General features: G+C 40.5%; 1 protein-coding gene across 3 annotated transcripts in view; it reads right to left on the bottom strand.

The window, feature by feature from the left end:
- Positions 1-4,631, bottom strand: part of ano3 (anoctamin 3) — a 32,424-nt gene extending 27,793 nt beyond the window's left edge. For all 3 annotated transcript variants that reach the window (XM_041938367.1, XM_041938369.1, XM_041938368.1), the window contains exon 1: positions 4,467-4,631. In XM_041938367.1, the coding sequence (XP_041794301.1) occupies positions 4,467-4,581 (115 nt within the window). In that variant the 5' untranslated portion in view covers positions 4,582-4,631. The remainder of the gene's footprint in view (positions 1-4,466) is intronic.
- Positions 4,632-12,007: the final 7,376 nt, after the last annotated feature.

Here is a 12,007-nt window from a genome sequence, read left to right as displayed (position 1 = left end):
ATTTTTTATTTTTTACAACTCTGAATCATAGTGGACATAATTAGGATTTTGGATGCTGATCAACAGAAAAAACTTCAATATCAAAGTAAAAACAGTCTAAAATAGTTGATAATTTGCTCCAGAGACAGCGTTGGCAGTTTTAATCTGTCTATCACGTGCAGCCAAGCCAGGCAGCCCGACCGTGAACACACCTCAGAGCAGATGGCACTTTTTACCCACGGTTTAAACCGTTCAGGACCTCATTATATAATCCTGGCACAACCTCTGGGTTGCATCATTTGAGCAGATTAAACATCTTCATTCTCTCTCAATCTCTATTTTCCCCTGATCCTTTCACGTCACACTATCTTCTTATGTCCCCCGATTGCTTGTGATTTCTACTACGTCACAGGATTTTCTGCAAAGCCGCTGCTGTGTCCATGCGTACACACCTCATCAGGGAATGCATGTGAGCTGCAATGTCTTCAGTGAACAGCACGAAGTGCACAACATCTTAGTTCCACGGTGCCACCAAGTCACCAAAATCTGTATGATTTGCAGATGTGATTAAGCTGTAGAATAACTTTGGGCTGCAGCAGAACTTCTGCCTGCATTGTTCTTATAACCTAGCAACAAAACAAACGCTGACTATTTAAAGACTGTGAAAGTGTTACTGCCAGACCATACACACACATACAGAACAAAACAGCCTCTTTGTTCTGCGATGAAACTAAAACTGATGTCGGCCTAATATTCTCCAGTCAAATCACAGATGATGCTGTATATGTGCTCTCCCCAAATACGCCCTGAAATTAATGTCTGTATCTATAAAACCATCTGCCTGCTTGCATAAGAGGACAGGTGGCCTGTTTAGTACTGTGCAACCAAAGGTTTACACATGAACAGACACACACACGGACATACACACAGACACAGTTAGCAGACATTGGCTGTATATGCACACACACAAAGTTAAAAAGTGTAGTCTAACAGAGGACGGGACTCAGCCACTAAACCGATCCACCGACAAACAGAACACAAACACACACACACATGCACACATACACAGGCACAGACACAGGCGTGCAAACCCGTGACACCCCAAACATGTTGATGATTAATCTTAAAGCAAGTCTTCACCCTAAAATTTTATGATTTACATTATGGGGACTTACATTTTGTCCTCATAAGGAAGACAATGTGAATGTGTTTCTGTTAGACGATGTCTAACAGATTTATGTGCCCACGATGTGAGTAATATACACGCACACACACGCACACACACACACACACACACACACACACACACACACACACACACTTGTCTTACAAAAACAAAATAAATCATCAGTCCATACACTATTTCCATGAGGAAGATGAGCAGGATATTGCTTGCTTGTTATCCAAAATCAATACTTTAGAAACTATAAGGGAAGTTGGTTGTTTCTTCTTGGCTGCTGCTGTTATGAAGGTGCAGGATAATATAAGGCTGCCACAAACCCTTGTTTTCATTATCAATTAATCCTTTGGGCTATAAAACATCAGAAAACAGTGGAAAAAAAAGGCCCATTACAATATCCTACAGCACAAGGTGACGTCATAAGATGTCACTTGTTTTATCTGACCAACAGTTCAAAACCCCAAATTATGCAATACTTCCATGTAATAAAAAGGAAAGCAGCACTTTAACTTGACACATGACATAATTGATTAGCAAAATTGTTGTAGTTTATCTTTTCTTTTTCAATTGACTAATCGATGAATCCAGTGGTTCCCAATCTTTTCTGTCTGAAGTGCCACCAAAGCCCCCCACAGGTTAATTCAAGCACCCCTTCACTGACAGCACCTTCTATGTCCTAAACGTGTCTATTTGAGTACAAGTTTAATATTATAACACTGTTTATTACATTAAACTGTATATCACTACAATATTTTATTCATGCAGCTAAACTGTTACTGTTTAAGTCAGTTTGGTAAAGTTTACATTTGTACGACTACCACAGGAAAAGTTGAATGTTTTAACCCTTCCTTCATGACTTTTAATCAGAAAAATTTCTCGAATTATTTAAGATGCTCCACAATTTTTCCGTTTATCCCGAACTGCAGAAATACGCCTCAGTGTCTATGGTTGGGAATTAGCATAATTAATCAACCAATGATTGCAGTTCTAGAATAATACATAGACTGCAGAGGCATGAACAAAGCTTTATGACAGACTAACACTAAGTATTCGATGGTAGAACCAGGTTGCATTTAAATCTCGACATGCTTAAAGCAAACACTTACAGGCAGAGTGTTCAGTGTGTCAAAAAGTTTAAACAACTTTCATCGACATGTTGACTACGAATCTGAGTTTATGGTGAATCTGCCAAAGAACATTTGAAACTCACTCAAATCCTGGGATGTAACATCAGATGGCTGTGACTCATTTTTGTCCTGAAGTCCAAATGTGGCTGCATTTTTCTAGATTTACCAACCGAATTATGTATTTTATCAGGAACAAAAAAAAAAAATCACATCTAAACCCACATCTAGGGCTTATTTTCATAATCAGTCCTTTTTCTAACTCTGTGTTTGGTCCTCAAATAAAAAATCGCTTGAATCATAAAAAATGCTCTAATCTGCTGCTCGGCAGCTTTTAAGATAAACTTGAGAGAGATTTATCTGCCATAAAAACTATCTTCTATCGGCTTCCAATAGTTTTATTAATCCTCAGATTTTACTGATTACCCATAAAGCAATAATGGCTTGGCTCGAGCAACAAAGCCTTTCACCCCATGTGTACATAAAACACAAAGCTCCATTCAGCCTTCAAATGGGGAACAAGCATTTTCAGCTCCAAGCCTTTTAATGCTCTTATAGCGTGTTGTTGATTGTGTATGAACATTTCTGAATTTTGCTCTAGCAGGACTTTGTGAGCCAACATTCACCTCTTCTGCCTTCAATTTAATGGTGCACTTAGCAGGCACTGAAATATTGAGTGGACCCTCAAGCCCATAGTCAGATTTTTACATAAATCTGATATCATGTTGTGTTATGTGTTTCCTGTTCGCTGGGCTGCAGCCAGGAAGTGGTTCACTCCATTATGTACAATATTATAAGCTAGGATTTCCTCTGAAATAGCAGCATAAAAAGAAATAAATGCAAATGCAAACAAACAAAGAAGAATAAAAGTCTGTTGAATTGTCATAGTGGTCAAGTCCATCTTGTGCATGTAGGTCATGGTAGAAGAAAAACAAAGTTTCCTGTCTCTTTCTGTTTGTTTTCACTCTCAACAGTGGCAAAGAGAAATGAGCGGCAGCAGATAAGCCAACAGCCTCTTCAGGAGGGCGTCCCTCGGCCATCAGATTCCCACTGCAGCTGCTCAGCTCAGCGTCCTCTCATCACAAGCCAGGGGAAAGACCCTGACATCCTCCTCAGCCAGACACATGAACAAAAAGAGGTCATGACTCCCTGTTTAGGAGCCTATCTCAGCCTGGAAACAAGACGTTTTTCACCGTTTTTCTAAATTTAGACAGGCAGCACATTAATAATTAACTCAAAGTATTAAAGAATCATTAATGTTCTCTGAAGAGCCCTACTCATCAGGGTTTAAAATCAATACCAGTGCAGCAGTGTAATCTAGCTGTAATAGAAGACACAGACTGATGACTTGATGGGTATTTGCTTATAGATTAGAAGAAATTTGCTCCAATGTGTGAAACCAATTATCTGTTTTTTACAGTTTGTTACATGACCTCTGCCATTGCCGGTCCAGGACACAAAGACGCCAAATGGAAACATGAACAAAATGAGCCCTATGTCTCCAATTGCTTTTTCCGTTTCTTGCTGAGTGGAAGTGCATTTACTGTCAAAAGCCCAAAGTCTGAGTGCAGCTATTCCAGACAGCACAGTCTGCTTCACCTTTAGCAGCACACGTTTCTATGGAGTAGTTGGTATCTTTCCTCAAAGCACATGCATGATGAGATTCTATTATTATACCAGCCTGCTTGCACTGCTGTGAGTGTTTAAGCAGATCCCTGAAAGCTGATGTGCGTGGACAAGACTGTGAGTTCAACCGCTTCTAAAACAACCTTTCAGAGATCTGCAGTGCTTGAGTCGTGCAGAAAGGTCGACCAACCATGCAACCATCCACTGTACGGCAACAAAGGTGGTGATTCCTCGAATTCAGTTCAGTTGCATTCAAGGTGTCGCTTGTACATATTTGCTTTAATTGGATCAACGGAGCCTTCTACTCAACATGAATGACTTTCAATGCAACATGAACTAAAATACCAAAGCGCACAAGGTTCAGGAACAGGCTTCATCCCGGGAGGAGGAGGCTGCAAGACCTCCAACTCTGCGTCACACTCACAGCAAGTAGAGAGTCCGATACCTGTGATTGAGTACCGCAAACTATTTAACTAGAGTAGAAAAGTCCCCACACATCACACCCAGCGCAAACAGAAACCAGCACCGGACGCCAAATCATCACACTAGCGACCAACCTTTCTGCTGCTTGAAGGACTGGATGGAGCCCGAGTGGTGCACCATTGCGACGTTCAGTTGGTTCCCAGCGTTAATTGAATTCCGTATTTCAAAGAGCAGAATTGCAGAATACATGGGAAACTATGGAGGGGTTGCGTAGGTGTTCGCGCAGCTCCCATCCTGCCAACAGATCTCACGGGCGATGCGCAAACCCCAGCAACACCTGTCTTAGCTCCGCATGCTCCCCCCCTCCGCTCCCCGACCGCCACCGTCCACGGCTGTTGTCATGGTGACGGGCGGTAGGGGAGGTCCTGAGATGGACACGTCCTCCTCCGTCCTGATTTACCGACTCCGAAATAAGATGCGGGAAATTACCACGGGCAGCAGATCTCAAATGGCCCGACAAGGACGTGTATTGATCCGGTCATCAATCATCCTGCTTTGCCCGCGCTGAAAGCTGCTTGTACCCGGAGGCATCGCGTGTTCCGATGAGCTGAAACTGAAATGTAACAGCGATGATTCAAAAGAATGAACCTCTGAACATTATGTAACACCGTCTTCAACACTAATGCTGGTTTCCTTTATAATTTTAAGATCAGCTTAACTTAAGATACCGCGAGCCTCTTCATCTTATCTGTATCAGGTCATTTTGCTACCTTGAAGTAGAGACTGAAACTTGCACAGAGGGCATCACATGCACCAGAGCCACCAGACTTTCTAAATCCACCGGACATCATGTAATCTTCGACATAAAGCACGGTTAACAATGTCAGCCATTGTTGGCCGACAGCCACGGTAAGACAAATAAAAACAGAGCAAACCATATGGACCGGTTGCCTTTTTCTAGGCTGAGCCGTTTGCTTTGGCAGGCAGTTGAGACTGTGAGAAAAACTCAAAACAATCAATACTATAGCTCACTACTACAGAGCTGACAGCTCAGAGCGCCAGGGAGATCCCTCTTTGTTACAGCACACATGAAAACCGAGCAGGGTGTTAAAAATGGCTGCAGTATAGTTTGATAGCCTGCATATTAAAAGTGATAATGTGATCATGGTGGCTTATATATGTGGGCCAATGGAATGCAGAATACTTATTTTCATTTAAAAAGCATTAGTTTCTGCTTCTACTGGTTTCTTTTGAATATTTCATTGATGCAAACTATGCCTGATGTGCCTCTGCACATTTTATCGATGTTTTGGGCAGCTTTAACGTTAAAATATTACATGGAAAAACAGGAAGCATTTCATTATCACTCACATGCAATTTATGTGGCACCTTGGTGAGAATATGTAGGCAAAACATACAATAGCGTCCCCTAATCACTTAGCCTTAGGTCTTCAGTTGGACAGTATTAACCAAACAGAGATGGTTAATCTGCAAGGTCACTGGTCTTTTCTCAATGTCAAGCACGCAGAGTTACAGACCAGCAGACCTCCAGTCAGGATCTGCAGCTCATGAGAGGGTTAAGCCCTGTGTTGTTCATATTGTTGACTGCTGTGAACCGGTCAGTCTTCACCGGGTCATGATAACACCCTTCGGTCTGTGGTCCTACTTTTGTGTGTCAATCTCTGTCTGTGCTAGTATTCTGGGGAGTAGTCTGGCATCTGTCATAGATGCAAATACCATCTGCTTTCTTGCAGCTCAGCACGCCTCTCCTCCTCCCACTGTTGTGACATTCATTGAGGACCGGTGGCAGGGCTGTGCATGCAGACCCCTATAACATGTCACTGAGCCACCAGGAAAAATGCATTTCTTCCACTGGGCCGGTAAATAAATAAATAAGTAAGCAGCTCTTATACGGTCAGTCCCATTTAAAATTTTATCTCCTCCATTCCTGCCTGTTAGTTTGGAGATGTAGGTCAGATGAGAGAGCTGCAGAGTGAGCAGGGTTTTAGATAAACAAAATACTGCCACCTTGTGGTTAAAAGGGTGAACTAAGTGAGCCGTCAGCATTAAGATCCAACTAAGACAAAGAAAGGGGTTTTTGCATTATTCACCTGGGCCTGTGCATGTGAATATGCAATCATGAGCTACTTTTGACAAGATTCACATATTGATTGATACTGTCTGTAGCTTCCACACCAAAAGGGTTAGCTTTTACAAAACCTTTGCGTCAAAAGCCTAACAATCAAATCCTCAAGATCTGCACTGCAAAGTGCTTTCCATTCTAGGATGCAAATTTCATTTTCAGCTTTTTCATGGCTGTAAACAAAAAACTATGTAACAGAAAAATAGCTGCAGTTAGATTATAATTGTAATGGGTTACTTAAAATATAACGCCGAAATTAGAAATCATATAGTTCCATTAAAGAAAAGGTCACGCAGGTGCAGGGAGACATATCAAATTACGTTCAGAAACAATCAAAGTTACCTCCCCTAATTCCCAACACATCTCTCATTGCATAAAAAGGTTCTCTGTTTGCACACTATTCAAAGAATCAAAGAACTCTCCACTTGCACAGGAGAGTCCTGAATGAGAAAGACCTCTGACATCAATACATGCAGTTAAATTACTGGCTTGCTCTAAGGATTAGCAGCCGAGGGATCTGCTGATGAAAAGCTCAGTTCAACTGAGGGTCTAAACTTTTCCTGAACAAACCTGCATCATATTATTTTCATGATCAATTAGTCTATTTTAATAATCAACTAATCATTTGTCTATAACATTTCAGAAAATAGGTCAAAACGCCCATTTTCCCAATGTCAGTGTCTTTAAATTGCTTGTTTTGTCCGAAAAAAAACCCCAAAGATTTATTTCATTATTATGATATAAAATAATGATATAAAACAGAGAACAGTGGTGGATCCTCACATTTAAGAAGCTGTAACCAGATAATATTTAGTGTTTTTTCTTGATAAATCACCTCAATTTACCCACACATTTAGTCACTTATTAATGCATCATTCTGGGGGTTATTAAAATCGGAATTCATGCACAGCAACCTCTTTACTTACTATCAATATGCAGTAATTAGGAGGTTAATGAGGGAAAAATCTGGTCTAGTAGTTGTAGACTATGGTCATGCAGGCTTTAATAAGTGCTTTCTAATGACAAATAAAGAGCCAATATGCTACTAATACACATGCTAATAAGCAACCAGCTAATGGTGAATATGTGTACCTTAATATCAAGTGTTTTCAAAAATAAGATCCAGAACTGTTGCTGGCAGACTCACCGGAGTGTTGGTCTGTCTCTGTGGCTCCAGACTGGAGGCTGTTGGAGAGCGAGGAGCTCCAGGACACTGAGTGGCTGATGGCAGGATTGATGGGGACATGCCTGTCGGCTCCAGAGGAGCTGGAGGCCTGACTCTGCAGCAGGGGCAGGAACATACAGTTGTCCTGATGACATGATCCTGAAAACAAACACATCAATAAAAGACAGCGTGGTGTGAGTATAGAGCTGATATCATTTTATTAAAATATCTTTGCTGTTGCTTTGATCTTGAAGGGCCTCCTCTAACCACAATACCACTGCTTCACAGAGGGAAACTGTACTAGCTCGTATGATCAGATCAGTAAAATCAGCAGGTGATCACAGCCGTCCAGCTCTCCACTTATTCCTCTCGTGTTACTGCTCATACATTTTTAACATGTCTTTTAAATTCCTTTTTACCCTCTGATACTTGATACTAATGGAGAACAATGAGCCCTCTGGCTTTCCAAAACCAGCTTGTCTGAGCAGGTTAGATTTTTGATTAAAACCAGTTAACTGCTAAACTGAGAGAAATGTGAAGTAACAACACACATAATCTCAGTAAATGTAACTGTCAAGGGATGGATTTGAATGAATTTTCAAAAGTAAAATAGTGAAAGATGTCTTACAGACTTCACTGACATGTTGTAAATATATAGACCTACTGTAAACCTTTATGTATGTGACCTTTTCCAGCCACAAATGTAGGACATTAGTTAACGCAGATGATCAGAGCTAATAAACTATTAACTCTTGATCTTATTTTCATACACTGCAAACTGTCACCTAGCAAAGCTGAAGCTAAATGCTCCTCTCATGATGTGGATGTATAGAGGGGAAAATTATCTGCACAGTAAGAGGAAAAATAGCTTACTGCACATTCTAAATTAATCTTCGCCCTTTTTACATATAGCCACAGAGCCATTACGTTGTTGTAACTGCTTTATTACATAATGTAGAGGCTACTATTCTGAATCCTAAACAGGTCACTGCCAAGCTTAACCGAGTTAGCATACAATAATGCATTTTAATTTGTTCACAATGGAAAAATAACCATCTATAGACGCAGATTTGCATCCACTGTGTGCTGATGTGTGCTCCCTGCCTCGTGTGCATTCGGCTTCATTAAGACCAACAGGAAGAGCCGCGGGGCTGCACTCAGAGTCCAAACAACATGACTCACAGACATTCAGAGGTGCTTTGCATCTCAGAAATGACTCTCCACTCTCCCTTCAGCAGCTCTCCTCGATCAAGCCCACGACACATGGCTACCAGACACGCTGGTGCACACAGTACATTATTGAACTGCTAAATTTTGAATGTGCACAGTTCAGTTCGTGACAGCAGCATGAACTGCTACCAGAGGGCTGTGTAGCCCTGAGAGAATGGAGGGGTTGTAAGACAACTGAATGACAAAGCAAAATGTTTGACTGAATCCAAAGTAGAGCTCCGCCAACTCAGTGACAAACACCATTAACAGGGATAATTGCAGGTGAAGGTCAAAGGAATAATAGTGACATGGAAACTGCTGCGTCTAAGTTACCAGAGCTCTGGACAACTGGGCAGGAAAAAATCACTTCCCCTGAGATGTGCTTTGCCCATTACAGCTGTGCAGTTTAAGTGCAGCATTATACTGTCCTGAAGATTTCTAAACTGTATAGCCATGAGGAAGATCGATTGATGAGCAGGGACTTCCTGCACAAACTTCCTGGCAAATTGATTATTTATTTAAACAAATACATTTCAAAGCTCCGGGTCACTAAATTCCTCTCTGGAGTAAGTGTGAGTCTATGATGAGATGTTGAGGAAAGTCTGACTCCATTAACCATGTGCAGGTATTGTTTATCCAACATGTACACTGAGCAAAACAACCAGACTGACTGGCAAATAATATTACCATAACTATGGCTAAGTTACTTCTTTGCAAGAAATATCACAAACATCAATGAGGATTCCAAAAAAAACAGAATGCAATCATTTGCAAACAGTTTTAACTATGTACAGTAATAATATCCTTCATACAATCATGTGTTCACAAAGTGGTGAACCTCGCTTCAGCCTCGCTTGTGAATGACTGAGCCTTTCAAGGATGGTCCTTTCATCCCAATCATGATACTATCACCTGTTACCAATCAACCTGTTTACCTGTGTAACGTTCCAAACAGGTGTTTTTGGAGCATTCCACAACTTCCCCAGTCTTTTGTTGCTCCTGTCCCAACTTGTTTGAAATGTGTTGCTGCATCAAATTCAGAATAAGGATATACTTTCAAAAATCAATGAAGCTGTGGAGGGAAAACATGAAATATATTGTCTTTGTACTGTTTTCAATTGAGCATATGTAAAAAAGGATTATCAAATCATCTCATTCTGCTGTGTTTGTTTTACACAGCATCCCAACTTTCTTGGAGTCAGGGTTGTATAATGGAATGAATGTATGCACAGCAACACTTTACGATATGGAACTGTCAGCAGCTGATAAAGAAAATGTAATTTTGTTTGAGTGCAGCAAGGTGAACATCAACTCGCCAATTGAATAAAAGGGGCATCTTGTTTATCACCATAATACATTTTAGCTAAATGGGGTGTATATCCAGTCTGGACGGCATTTATACTACAGGATTTCCATTACATGATGGCTACTCCAGCCGGTCTGTGTGCTTTGCATCTTACATTTGGCAGCAATGATTACTAAAGGGCACATAAATGTCTCCATAAAATCATAAACACTCTTTCCTCCTTAAATGCTGAGTTCTAGCAGATGAAAACAATGTAGAGTTTTGGCAAACTGCATTAAGAAGCTAACATTACAGACTTTAAGCACCATTATGAAAAACAAGAACCATCACTGTAGAACAGCATGCAACCTCTCAAAAGGTCGTGATTCCAAATGAGGATCTGGACTTGCAGAAGACGAGTGCAGGTTCACCACAATGTGCTTTGCTGTTACTGACAGAACTGTGACACTTGTGGCAGCTATTCGGTGCAACTGTTAAGACTGTATCTTCTGTAGTTAGGGTTAGGGTTAGGGTTAAAGTATTGTTTTCCTAAAGAAGTCGCTAAGGTAATACACAACTTGTTTTTAGTTGCAATGTTTTCATTATATTATTTAGTGAAAAAGTAGAGGAAAAAGTTGTTTTAAAAACAAAGAATCCTGCATACAACTCCTGTTTCAGTCCATTGGAAGCACTCTTTTAAAGACAATTATTTTGACATCTCTGCTTTATGCACGCATAGCATCTAGTGAGCAGTGACCAAAACCATGAAGTGAGGGGGCACACACTTAAGGATCTAAGCCAGATTCATATAAGCTTGATGATTTATACTCTAGTAAACACTTCACCCCGCTTCCAGCAGAGCCACCACGTCACAATTTGCCCCCGTGTCCGTCTCAAAGTCTCTGCACATCAATGAACATTATCCACATGGCTCAACACAGATGAAAACACTGTCCTATTAGCTATAAGGACATTTTTTTTGCCATTTTCATCTTTGCCTGGGGCAGTGATGATTTAGAACAGCTAATAAAAGCAACAGCATTCATGCATTAGAGAGCTCATTAAACTGACTGACACTGGACATGTTTGCTGGATTTCCCTAGAAAACAGTCACGCTCTCCTTCCTTCAGTCTGTGGCTGATCACAGACTGGAGATTACACCGAGCTTTCCCGGGTGCTGTGCAAACAAGTCAACAACAACATGAACACCACACACCAAAAAGACGCTTGAAGTGACCTGTGTGACTTTGATTCTAGTTAATGGGCACTCATGGCCGCTTGATCTATTTCTAATTTACAGAAAATGACATGAAGCCAGCACCCATGTGTTCTTCTTCAAAAGCTCTCATTGACTAATGTAGCTTCATTAGTTTGCCTGATCATTAATTCATTCAATATGTCACTTCATAAATAAATTCTAAAGGATCAGCTTTCATCCAGCAGATAAACGGTTTTATACTGAACACTGAACTCTTCTGCACTTATCTCTTATAGGTTTTACAGTCTTTTGCAACAGTTTTCTAAATAACACGCTGAGCACTATAATGGACAATTGTTAACCAAAAGTGTATTTTTTCTTCAGTAGTGTTTGTTGAGGACACAATAGGAGTACAAAGATGGCTTTGTTTAAGTTTCAGGGCAGATTATGAAGAAGTGAGACAACATTGTTAAATTTTCTACAACAAGCTACAAGAACAGGTTGAACATCTTATTAGAATATTATTCTTAAATAAACTGACTTCATAAACACTTAATAGCAAACACAAACCATTAGTAGCTGGGGCAAACAACATAGTGTAAATCCAGATAACTGATCAAATTCAGTAGATATTGAATAATTTTAGTTTAATAGCTTAAGCTGCACTTTGTGTCA

Source organism: Chelmon rostratus, chromosome 6, assembly GCF_017976325.1.
Source record: "Chelmon rostratus isolate fCheRos1 chromosome 6, fCheRos1.pri, whole genome shotgun sequence".
In the NCBI taxonomy this organism is placed as follows: domain Eukaryota; kingdom Metazoa; phylum Chordata; class Actinopteri; order Chaetodontiformes; family Chaetodontidae; genus Chelmon; species Chelmon rostratus.
Note: the sequence above shows the minus strand (reverse complement) of the source record. Positions and strands in the feature narration are given on the sequence as shown.